The sequence below is a fragment of the Budorcas taxicolor genome, chromosome 11 (assembly GCF_023091745.1).
Source record: "Budorcas taxicolor isolate Tak-1 chromosome 11, Takin1.1, whole genome shotgun sequence".
NCBI classification, from domain to species: Eukaryota; Metazoa; Chordata; class Mammalia; order Artiodactyla; family Bovidae; genus Budorcas; species Budorcas taxicolor.
This window is the reverse complement of record NC_068920.1, coordinates 64,705,439-64,718,605: the sequence shown is the minus strand read 5'-3', so window position 1 is coordinate 64,718,605 and position 13,167 is coordinate 64,705,439. Positions and strand designations below refer to the sequence as shown.

General features: G+C 41.7%; 1 protein-coding gene across 1 annotated transcript in view; it reads left to right on the top strand.

The window, feature by feature from the left end:
• AFF3 (ALF transcription elongation factor 3) overlaps window positions 1-13,167 on the top strand; it is a 516,502-nt gene that overhangs the window by 310,550 nt on the left and 192,785 nt on the right. The window contains exon 7 of the mRNA XM_052648226.1: window positions 3,288-3,368. Coding sequence (XP_052504186.1) covers window positions 3,288-3,368 — 81 coding nt within the window. The remainder of the gene's footprint in view (window positions 1-3,287; window positions 3,369-13,167) is intronic.

Here is a 13,167-nt window from a genome sequence, read left to right as displayed (position 1 = left end):
CCTGGGTTGGAAAGATACCCTGGAGAAGGGAATGGCAACCCACTCCAGTATTCTTCCCTGGAGAATCCCATGGACAGAGGAGCCTGGCAGGCTACAGTCCATGGGGTGGCAAAGAGTCAGATGGACTTACTATCTTTACTATTCCTTCGTAAATTTAGTGGTACTCATTAGATGGAAAAATCACATGGAAATATTTAGCTATAATTAATGTTAGCAAGCAATTTTGCATTGACATATAGGTGCTCCTTTCAATTCAACAAGGTAATTTTGAGCAAGGTGCTTTATTTAGTCCACACAAAGATGAGTAGACGATATCCCTATTGAAAGAAATGTTCAGTCCTTCTTCAGAGTTCTGTTCTTGAAAGACATTAGGTTTCCTAAGCATGATTTTTATTCCACATTGGGAGAAGGGTATCAGAAGAGGGAAAAGTGGTTGAATGCAGACTGAGGTGTTTACTCACAAAACTACACCACGAAAAGGAACGTAACAGTTACTATGAAAAAGGGAGAGGGGAAAAGTGCCTTGGAGGAGGATGAGAAGGGCGCTCTCTTATCATATTGGAATAGAAGGGGAGTCAGCAAAGGCCTCAAGACAGAGGTGATGTTTAAGACGAGCCTTCATGAATGGCTAGAAATCCAAAAAGCACGTGGCGCTGGGGCATTCACACACGAAGAGAATGTTGTAAGTAAAAGCAGAAACAGTAGTTTGTCCTATCTTTAGGGTACGTGGTTTAACAAAAAGACACAAGGCTGAAAATCAGAATCTTTTTGTAGAGGGTTTGAACGCTAGGATGATGTCTTAGTAAACGCAGTAAAGTGAAAAAACAAATACTGGATTTGTACTAAGGGGATAGATGTGCGCATTTCAGCGGTAGCATTTTTGAACTTGAGCAAAGCAATTAATCTTTTTGAACTTTGACTTCCTCACCTGTAACATGGAGATGCTAATAATTACATTAAGGGTTGAATGTAAACTTGAATGGAACTAGTACTCTGAAAACCATAAAGCACAACCAGTGGCACCATCAGCCTTTATTACTGTCTCACTCTGCAACTCCATGGACTGCAGCCTGCCAGGTTCCTCTGTCCATGGGATTCTCTAGCTCAGAATACTGGAATGGGGTGCCATTTCCTCCTCCAGGGAATCCTCCCAATCCAGGTATTGAACCTGAGTCACTTGTGTCTCCTGGTGGGTTCTTTACCAAAGGTTCCACCTGGGAAGCCCTTATGGCTGTGTATGTGATGGTATATGAAGATGGTGGAGCCAGGGAAGCTTTTCCTTTGGATCTTCACTTTAGGAAAATTAATTCAGCAGAGATGTGTGGGAACGATTAATAATAAAAGTAGAAAGAGAACCATCAGAAAGCATTAACGTCCTTCAGGTTAAAAATAATGAAGGTGTGATTAGAATGGTAGTTCAGGTGAGTGGAAAGGTAGAGACATTGCAAGGATACGTTGCAAGAATGCTAATTAAGAAATGCACTGAACTGACTCTGTCCCTGGACACAAATTCAGCAGTGTCGCTTTGCAGCCTCTTTAAAAGAGATAACATGGCTTGATACACGATAGAGCAGGCAGGTGCTTGGGGAGCAGAGGAGAGACGGTAATAAGGGGACATTGGATCTTCCCTTGCTCTTCATTAGAGAAACCTTGGTAACAGCAGGATAGAGAAGGGACACCTTAAGTGCATGAGGTTGGTCCCCCGTAAGTCCTTCCAGGGTGGACTTCTAGAAAATGTCTTCACGTAAACAGAGAATTTCTTGCTTTTCTCAAAATCAGTTCAGTTCAGTCTCAGTTATGTCTGACTCTTTGTGACCCCATGGACTGCAGCACACCAGGCTTCCCTGTTCATCACCAACTCCTGGAGCTAACTCAGACTCATGTCCATCGAGTCGGTGATGCCATCTAACCATCTCATCCTCTGTCGTCCCTTCTCCTCCCACCTTCAATCTTTCCCAGCATCAGGGTCTTTTTCAGTGAGTCAGTTCTTCCCATCAGGTTTCCACAGCATCGGAGTTGCAGCTTCAGCATCAGTCCTTCCAATGAATATTCAGGACCGATTTCCTTTAGGATGGACTGGTTGGACCTCCTTGCAGTCCAAGGGACTCTCAAGAGTGTTCTCCAACACCACAGCTCAAAAGCATCAATTCTTCGGCACTCAGCTTTCTTTATGGTCCAACTCTCACATCCACACATGACTACTGGAAAAACCATAGCTTTCACTAGATGGACCTTTGTTGGCAAAGTAATGTCTCTGCTTTTTAATATGCTGTCTAGGTTGGTCATAGCCTTTATTCCAATGAGCAAGTGTCTTTTAATTTCATGGCTGCAGTCACAATCTGCAGTGATTTTGGAGCCCAGAAAAATAAAGTCAGCAACTATTTCCATTGTTTCCCCATCTATTTGCCATGGAGTGATGGGACCGGCTGCCATGATCTTAGTTTTCTGAATGTTGAGTTTATTTCTCAAAATAAATCACCTCTTGCCTCAGTGCTTGTCACTTAGGTTTGGAAGTGGAAGGAATCAAGAAATAGGGTTCAGAACTGATTTGTAAATTCCAAGTCAGATTCTTGGTAATCAGAAATGGATTCAGTTTAATTCTACAATCATTTAGTGAATGCAAATATTTTCCAGGAGATGGAACTGGAGAAAAATACCAGATATGAATGAAACAAATACCGTCCCCCTGCCACCTTGCACTCTCTCTCTCTCACAGTTTAGTGAGAGTGTATGTCAAAAAGCAGATGAAGTATTATTACATGTTGAGCTAAAGTTGTATCCTTTGTTTTTTCATTTCTCCATGAATGACATTTCTATGAAGACCAAAATGATGTTTGGGACTTACTGGAAACTTATACTGCTCATAATAAAATAAATAGCCCCTCTAAATAATGATCCCCATGTTGTGTGCATTCCTTCAGAAACACCCTGTGAACTTTGTAGGAAGCAGCCCCCTTTGTGTGGTATTTTCCGTGGAACTTTTACCGCTGGGTCATCCCTTTACTTAGGAGCTTAAATGAAATGAAAGGAGGATAGCCTAGTAGATCTTTCTAAGGTAGAAAGCACTGATGGAGATAGCCATGGAACCAGGAATTGGTAGATGAAGAAAAGAAATCATAAAAGTGGGTTTCAGATCTTTTTTTAAAAAGTTCCTTTCGTTTATTATTTGTCTCTGTTCATTCCTTATCTCTTCCATGCCTTCCTAAGACCGGCGTATGAAACTGATTTATGTGCTACTTCAAATGCTTCAAATGTATACAGCATTGTTTTTTCCTCCCTCCCTTTAGGAGATGACCTGGCCTCCACCACTTGCTGCTATTCAACCACCTGGCAAAGTGGAACCAAGCAAATTTCCATTTCCAAATAAGGTGAGATCCTGCATCACTCAGGATGAGTGTACTTTACTCGCACAAGATTTCCAGTGGACAGTGGGTTTTCCCTTATTGTCTTTCCCTGTAAATATTCCTGGCTGGGGCACATGGATCTGATTTTCAACAATTTGCAAGTATAGGTCTATTCATCCAAGGGATAATATCAAGCTTACAGTCCTTTTACACTTACTTCCACTTTCCTACTTCCTACAAAACGTGATGAATATTGTAATTATTATTTTATCTAGAAACATTTGTGACGTTGAAATGCATCTTATAATCATTTCATGCATTCAGTGTAATTGTATGCCTTGTTTTTCTTTCTGAAAAGCTGTTATTAAATTAATGATGTATCTTAAAATCAGTGTCTTAGAATTAAGGACATGAAGTATATAATTTCTTAGTTATCTTTTATAAAGCTGAAAATATTTTCTAGGACTTAATAAAAAAGATTTTCTGAGAACTAGCAAACACAAAACGTCACAAAATGTATTTCAGTCTTACATGAGTGTAATAAGTTTTAGGTTTTTAATCATACAACCAACACATAATTATATATTCATTATAAAGATGTAATTATACAAATAGAAGAAGCAAAATATGAAGTCTATCATACTCTTGTCCAGATTTTATTTCCCTACCCAGAGATTACCATCAAGAGTTTGGTGTATACCATTTCAGTTCTTTTTCTTGTGTGTTATATACACATTTGTGCATATGCAGTTTTTTTTAAGAGTCCTAAATGGTACTTTTTCTAAGAATTGATTTTTTTCCAGATACACACAATGCGCAAATGTCATTGCTAAATGTTAAGTCACAACTTTCTAAAGTAAATTATCGAAATAATTGTTCATCACAATTATCACAATGGTAAACTCTGTCCTAAAAGTTGATTTTTATTTCTCTTAATAAGGTATATTTAGAAGTCTTTCCAAGTGAGTATATAGAGATTTTTTTTTTTTTTCTTCACAGTAGCAGAAAGTGGGCAGTATTTCAAGCAGTCATTGTTGTAACTATTTTTTAGCATTATGCCTTCGCAGTGACTTGTCAGTCTCTTAATTCGTCGAGGCCTCTCATGTCTCCAGTCTTCTGCTTGCTCAGATGTGCTGACTGTGTTGCTGGGGTGTATCTTCTCTCAGGTTTGCAGTCCGGTCTGGATCCAGAGTCTCTGATTGTGACTCTGTACTTGCCTTTGGTCCTTCATCTTCCCTCCTTTCTCCTGGTTCGCTCTCCTAGCGCTCTTGTCTTGGTCTTTTGTTTTAAATACCCTGTATGCTCAGCTGGCTAACATCTAAATCTGTATCTCGATCCCACTCTCCATCCCCCAAGCTCCATACTTGTGTTTCTGTTTACTTACTCAACATCCCCACTTGGGGATCTAACAAACATCTCAAGCTTGACGTATCAAAAACTGAGCCTTTAGTCTTCCCACTAACCTTCTATCCTGTGTTTTGCAGTAAGTGGTCTCCTCATTTTTGCAGTTGGCACAGGCCAAAGTCTTGGAGCCATCTCTATTTCTTTTCTAAGGTACCTATAAAAGCTATGGTTTTCCCAGTAGTCATGTACAGATGTGGGAGTTGGGCCATAAAGAAGGCTGAGTGCTAAAGAATTGATGCTTTCAAACTGTGGTGTTGAAAAGGACTCTTGAGAGTCCGTTGGACTGCAAGGAGATCAAACCAGTTAATCCTAAAGGAAATCGGTCCTGAGTATTCATTGGAAGGACTGATGCTGAAGCTGAAACTCCAATACATTGGCCACCTGATGCATAGAGCTGACTCACTGGAAAAGACCCTGATGCTGAGAAAGATTGAAGGTGGGAGGAGAAGGGGACGACAGAGGATGAGATGGTTGAATGGCATCACTGAGTCGATGGACATGAGTTCAAGCAAACTCCGGGAGGACAGACGAGCCTGGGGTGCTGCGATCCATGGGGTCACAGAGTGTAGAACACGACTTAGTGACTGAACAACAGCAATAACGAAGTACACATACCAGGTGGCTTAAAATAGGAAAAAAATGTGTTTTTCTCACAGTTCTGGAGGCTAGAAGTCTGAAATCAAAGTGTCAGCAGGTTCCTGCTCCCACTGAAGGCTTGAGGGAGGAATCTTGCCTTGCCTCTTCCAGCCCCCGGGGACTGCTGACGGCAGGTCACACCCCTTGGCTTGTGGGCACATCACTCTGATGTCTGCCTCTGCGCTTGAGGGGCCACCTCCCCAAGTCTCCGTCCTCTTCCAAGGATGGCAGTCGCTAGATTTAGGGCCCACCCTCAGCAACCATCTGAACTTGAGTTTACCTGCAGAGACTCTATATCCACATAAGGTCAAATTCACAGGTTGTGAGCAGACACGAGCTTCTGGGGGGACGCTCTTCAACACCATCCTTGATTCTTCTCTTTCCCTCATGACATGCATCCAACCCATCATTAAATCATATCTACCCTACCTTCAAAATATGTCTAGAATCTAAATGTTTCTCCCCACCATTGCATCGTAGAGGGCACAGAACTTGAAGTTTAAATAGGAAAAAAATCCTGTCTTCTCCAGGATTACTATAGAATTTGTGGGGAGCTATTTCAGCTCTAGATCTTTTGGTTTTTTCTCAAGAAAGAATAGGTGACTTTACAAAGTGTAGGAACATTGGACTTCCCTGATGGTCCAGTGGTTAAGAATCCACCTGCCAAGGCAGGGGACACACATCCCAGGTTGGGGAAGGTGCCACACGCTTCAGAGCAGCTAAGCCCGTGGGCCAAAGCTCCCTTGCCCATGTGCTACAACTACAGAAGCCTGCACGCCCTAGAGTCCATGCTCCGCAGCAAGAGAAGCCAGAGCAGGAAGCCTGCTCACCGCAACTGGAGAGGAGCCGCTATCGCTGCAACTAGAGAAAGCCCGTGCGCAGCGATAGAGACCCAGCACAGCCCCAAAATTAAATAAATAAGTAACTTGTAGGAACATTGCGTGATTTTAATAATGCCTTTCTTTCAAACATTTCACAATGAGTATTGGTGATTTATCTTGTCCCAATGAAATAAGACTGCATTAGTGTCATTTCTACTATAACAAATCACCATAAACTTAGTGACTTAAGACAACGCAAATTTATTATCTCTCAACACTGGAAGTCAGAGTCTGAAATCAGTTTCACAGAGCTGAAATCCAGGTGTTGGCAGAGCTTTGTTTCTTCTGAATGTTTTAAGGGAGAATTTGCTGTCTTGTCTTTCTCGGCTCCAAGAGGCTGCCCCTGTTACTTAGCTCATGGCTTGTGTCATTCTGACCTCTAACCTCCTTGTCACATCTTCCCTGACTCTCCTGCCACCTCCCTTCCCTTTGTGATGATGTTGGGCCCTCCTGGAGAGTAGGATGATCTCCTGTCTCAAAATACTTAATCACTTCTGCAAAGTCCCTTTTGCCATGAGACGTAGCGTACTCACAGGGCCTGGGAATTAAGATGCAGACGTCTTTGGAGGAGCCCTTGTCCTGCTTACTGCAAAGACCTTACTAGTTCTCTTTTAACCTGTATCTCCACTAATTAGTATTCTGACAGCTGGAGGCTTGCAGTTCATTAATTAGATTATTAATGTTTGGGATTATCAAGATTGCTAGTGTGTAGGAGCTAGAATTGTTTATGGAACTTGCAGGGCAAAATCTCCAAAATGACTAATAAATAATGAAATTAAGCCCTTATTGAGATTAAAGGAGCAATTTGACCTCAAAGGAAAGTCGATTTAAATGTGCTTTCTGAATTACCAGTAGCGCTAAATTAATTAGCTACATACTTCCGAGAATTTCCCCAATTTGTCCGGGTATTGAAGGACATAACATATAATAACGCCAATAGATACTGAACTTGGATGTTTTTTCTGTTCTCTGAAGATTTAACTTCGAGTCACAGTTCCCTAGACAAACACTACCAGACGTGTCTGCCTTATTCTTCAAATCTCAAAAGTAATTGAATTTGGTAAAGAATGCATGCAATTAGCAGGTATTTCAACCAAGAAAAAAAGAATCTGCTTTGTCTTTTTCCCTTGATTTCCAGAGCAGTCGCGTAAGTTTTGAAACACAAACCGGGAACTAAAATTGTAGAACTTTTTTCATCCCCAGAAGGCATCTGTGCAAATCTAATGGCACTTTGCAAGCATTTCACATGGCAATGAATGCTGAAACTGATGGGATCAGCTCTGGTTTGAAACTGTTCTTGCTGATAAGTTTCTAAAGCATTAGGCAGAAGAGTTCTAGCATGATTAGAGAAATGAGAGCCCTGTCACCTTTCTCTCTATGCAGTACAAGGAGAATGAAAGCCAGCAAGCATGAAGGAAGCACTTTGAAGTTGATAAGTTTGTGATCTGTATCTCTCTTTGGGTTCCTTGGCATGCTTTAGAAATGACCACAAAATGTTTAGGCTAAAGCTTCACTTTTACTTCATTGCCTCAAAGTAAACAGTTAAATTGATTTTAATTTGCATTATTTTAGTTGTTCTGAGCTTCATAGAAAAGAACATGATTGGTGGGAAAGAAGGAGAGCCAAACCACAGCAAGTGTTCTTTTTCCTATAGTAACTAGCTTTATGTGGGGGTCTGAAAAGCAAAGAAGCTGTATTTCCATTTCTTGTCTTTATAATTCCTATGAGGGATTGACAGACAAGCAAGAGGGTGTATGACTTACAGCAGTCTTCAGATGGTTCCAGAAAGCCATTTTTTAAAGAATTGGAGTATAATTGCTTCACAATGTTGTGTTAGTTTCTGCTGTTATTCCCACTGCTGAGCATGTACTCAGAGAAAACCATAATTCAAAACGACACATGTACCCCACTGTTCACTGCAGCACTATTTACAATAGCCAGGACGCAGAAACAGCCTTAATGGCTAACAAAGGATGGACGGGTAAAGAAGATGTGGTGCACATGTGCAATGGAATATATATTTAGCCATAAAAGAATGAAATGGAATCATTGGGAGAGATGTGGGTGGACTTAGAGACCATCATACAGAGTAAAGTAAATCAGGAAAAAAAAACACGAATATAATATGAAACCTAGAAAATTGGTACAGAGAAACCTATTTTCAGGACAGGAATAGAGACAAAAAACCACCTTCCAGTAGTGTCTTCACACGGTAAGGGCTCTTTTCCATCAGCAACATAGCTTAAGAGCCACTATATTTTATTGGTCTAAGGTGCATATTTTTTTCACATTTTAAGAACCTAGTATCAGGATCTGTTTTACATTGATGGCATTTTACAATTAAATGGCAGCAATTGTCTTCAATAGTAATGCATGAGGTAATGCAGCCTTACACAGTTTGGCATCTGGTCCCATCACTTCATGGGAAATAGATGGGGAAACGGTGGAAACAGTGTCAGACTTTATTTGGGGGCTCCAAAATCACTGCAGATGGTGACTGCAGCCATGAAATTAAAAGACACTTACTCCTTGGAAGGAGGGTTATGACCAACCTAGACAGCATATTAAAAAGCAGAGACATTACCTTGCCAACAAAGGTCCGTCTAGTCAAGGCTATGGTTTTTCCAGTGGTCATGTATGGATGTGAGAGCTGGACTGTGAAGAAAGCTGAGCGCCAAAGAATTGATGCTTTTGAACTGGTGTTGGGGAAGACTCTTGAGAGTCCATTGTACTGCAAGGAGATCCAACCAGTCCATCCTAAAGGAGATCAGTCCTGGGTGTTCATTGGAAGGACTGATGCTAAAGCTGAAACTCCAGCTTAGGCCACCTCATGTGAAGAGTTGACTCATTGAAAAGACCCTGATGCTGGGAGGGATTGGAGACAGGAGGAGAAGGGGATGACAGAGGATGAGATGGCTGGATGGCATCACCGACTTGATGGACTTGAGTTTGAGTGAACTCCGGGAGTTGGTGATGGACAGGGAGGCCTGGCATGCTGCGATTCATGGGGTTGCAAAGAGTCAGTCACGACTGAGCAACTGAACTGAACTACCTTTGATGAAATATAGTATTTATTATAATGCTTCCTTGAATGGTTTTCTCAGCCACTAGATTGCTCAATTATTTCTGTCTTCAGCAAAATGATTTGTACAAACTTTACTTCCCAGCTCATTACTGCCTTTAAAGAAGTTCTGGGATTTCTGTGTACCCAACAATAGTTTAGGTGTTGGGAATTCGGGATTTAAAGATAGAAAAGCCTAAGTTTCCAGCTGTAGATATTCTAAGTAACCAGAGGTGGTTCTCCCGTTTGTGCACATTGTCGTCAGAGTGATACATGTGTCATGAATGAATGTGGAAAACTAAGAGCCCTAGAGTAACCTCAGAAATGTCCTGCTACAGGAACACCCGCAACTCTTCCTTACACTTTCCTATTTTCCTGAGTTTTCTTTAATGTTACTTTCACTGCTGTTCAGTCGCTCAGTCGTGTCCGACTTTCTGTGACCCCATGGACTGCAACACACCAGGCTTCCCTGTCCTTCACCATCTCCTGGAAGTTGCTCAAACTCATGTCCATTGAGTTGGTGATGCCATCCCATCGTCTCATCCTCGGTCACCCCCTTCTCCTCCTTCCCTCAGTCTTTTCCAATGAATCAGCTCTTTGCATCAGGTGGACAAAGTATTGGAGCTTCAGCCCTTCCAGTGAAAATTTAGGGTTGATTTCCTTTAGGAAACTGCTGTTGTTTAAATAGGAAATGCTATTTAATAAGATGGAGCCATCCTTGGGTCAAGACAATAGTAACATTCTTTTATTATATATTTATTATCTAATTGAATACCTTAAATATGTACAGTTTATATTATATCATTTATACTTTGATAAAGGTTTATTTTTAAAACAGAAGTCATAGTCAAAAGACAATTCTTATAATGGAAGTTTGACAATGTACAGAGTCGGACAAGACTGAAGCGACTTAGCAGCAGCAGTGAAAACATAAACCAAATAAGTCCTTCTGAGATGCAGGAGTATTTCAAAGAATAGATACCCTTGAGCTTCTTTGTTCTGAGCCTTGAGGGGAGAATGAAGTTTCCAGGCAGAACACAGAAGATGGCGGGACACGCATCCAAGGATGAGGACAGGCTCCAAAGGCTCAAAGCGCTCCCGCACAGCAGTCGTGACATGCCTCTCCGCCCTGGGTTATCAGAACTTATATACACATCATCTCCTCTGCTGACTCCCTGGGCTCCCAGGCGGGGAAGGCAGGGGCTTTGTACACTCACTTCTGTAACCCCTGAGGACCCAACAGGGATCCTTGCAGGTCTGGTGGAATGTTCCCAGAGGAGGCTGAAATGACAGTGCCCAGATGGGGCCAGCCACTCTCCAGGCAGCTACCCAGGGATGGTGTTCACAGAGAGAGAAAAAGCCTTTGAGACAGAAGCTATAGCTGTAAGAGCATCTGAGTGTCTGACTTGGGCAGCAGGAGACACGAAAATGGAAAGGACTTCAGCGTCTGGAGCTTGTTTCCCTCTGAGCCCAGCCAGGCTCTGGCTCAGTGAGGGATAAGGGATCTGCATGGTCTGTGCCCTCCTCCCCCGCCTCCGCCCGCCAGTCTTGCAGCCGGCTGGGCAGGGCAGTACTGCTTCAAGAGGTAGCAACCATGGGCCCTGTCATTGGCAGCAGAGAGCTAATGAGAATGCACCCAAACTTGGGAGGAGCCTCATTACACCTTCCACCAGCAGACAAGTGATGCACTCTCCAGATCAGTTAAGAAGGATACTGGGGCATCATCTGTACCCACAGAGTGGGCCAGTCCAGGCACGCGGGCTCCATTTGTGGTCAGTGCACCATCCAGAGGATGTCAGCTAGAGATGTGGGATGACACATTAGGGGCAGTCTTTATTGCGTCTCTCCAAAGTCTCTTTCCCTCCAGAGAGCAGACTTTGATGGTGATTTTTTTTTTTTAAACCAATGACTTTAACCATTTTCTGCCCCTTTTCACTCCCCCATCCAAAACAGAAATTATCATCATTAATGACACAGATGTGTTCATTAAATTTTGAAATTTACTGCTTATGAAACACATGGTCTTGCAGTGTGTAATTATCATTCAGGTTCTCTGTAAGCTCATTTTCAGGTCTCAAGAGCCTGTGGTCAGTAGTCATCATCTGGGTTTCAAGATGTCTGCAGTGCGTCAAGCTGTAAAATGATCTATGTCCCAATAACAACAGCAAGCAATGTCACAAAAATTTGTACCAAAATTTTTTTCCCCAAGAATGGTCATAATGTTGAAAACTATCTCCATTACCATTCTTCTTCATCTGATGGTAAATGAGTCTTCACTGCTCTGGTACAAGACATCTCCGAAATACCAAAATCTGCAGATGGCTCAAGGGACTCAACTACATGAGACTCAAAGTGTTTTTCATGTATAAGAGCTCACTCTAATTCATGTTCAGACGTAAACTCTACATTGGTTAGAAGGACTGAGAAATATCCCAGTCCATTTGGGGAAGTTAACTATGGATGTCCTCTTTGTAACAGCAACCATGCAAATTGGCCAAAATAATTTCTGAGGATTAGATTTTAGCCCATCATCTCAGGAACCATATTTTATCTTTAACACACTGTTTCCAAAAGCTGAAGCTTGGGTTGAGAGTTAAGCTTATTTTTCTTCAGATAAACAGCTCATTTCTACCAACATTAACATTAAAGACATCTGTGTATGACTTAGTCTGCTTACTAGAGTGGAAAGCCAAATTTCTTACCCAACCCTTACCCACCAATCTGAGTAAAATTAAAATAATAAAGAATAAATAAAATATTCACTGCTTTTTAAAATAATTTAAAAAGCCATAAAATAGAAGTTGACTTCATTTCACTGGATTTTTGTCCCATACACTGAAATTGTAAATGAGTTTCACTGGACTTTATGGGTTTTTTACATTCCTACCATCTCAATACATTGTTTTATAACTCTCTTTATTCATATTAAATAGGAATTTTGCAAGGAAGGTACTCAGTCTTTCAGTCGTGTCTGACTCTTTGCTACCCCATGAACTGTAGCCCACCAGGCTCCTCTGTCCATGGGATTTCCCAAGCAAGAGTACCGGAGTGGGTTGCCATTTCCTCCCCCAGGGAATCTTCCCAACCCAGGGATTGAACCTGAGTTTCCTGCATTGGCAGGCAGATTCTTTACCACTGAGCCACAGGAAGGAGCCAAAGGAAAGAGGATGTGAATTCCCAAAACAGAATTTAGCATTTCACTTTAGTGGAGATAAAATCAGGCTCAATCACTGTTTACCTGATCAGTGACTGAACTCGAATACTGCGCAGTCCTGGCTTTCTGCCATCCCAGGCATGTGGAAAGCCATGATAATCTCCTGTCCACCGCCGCGAGAGTGGCAGCAGTCGCTCAGTGGAATGTCCCTGGTGGGATGGCTGCTCATCCACAGAAAGGGTGGTGAGAGTGAAGCGTTAGGTTAACAGTCAGTAAGACAGAGATCCCAAATATAAGAACTAGAGCCATGAACTTCACAGAAGACACAGAGACTAGTATTTCCAACCTTGGATTTAACGGTGGAGTCTCAGATATGACCCCCAAAGCACGGGTAACAAAAGAAAAAAATAGATAAATTGGACTTATTGGATTATGATCAGTGATTAGGTTCTGAATGACCGATAATATATCTCATTTTGAAAGTCAAACTAAAAATTAAAACCTTGTGTGTGTTAAAGGACATTATCAATAAAGCGAAAAGACAACTGACAGAGTAAGAGGAAATATTTGCAGATCACTCATGTAATAAAAGTCTGGTATCCAGAATATATGAAGTACTCTTTTGACTCAGCAACAAAAAGGCAAACAACCCAATTGAAAAATGGACAATGTAATATAAAAAAGAAT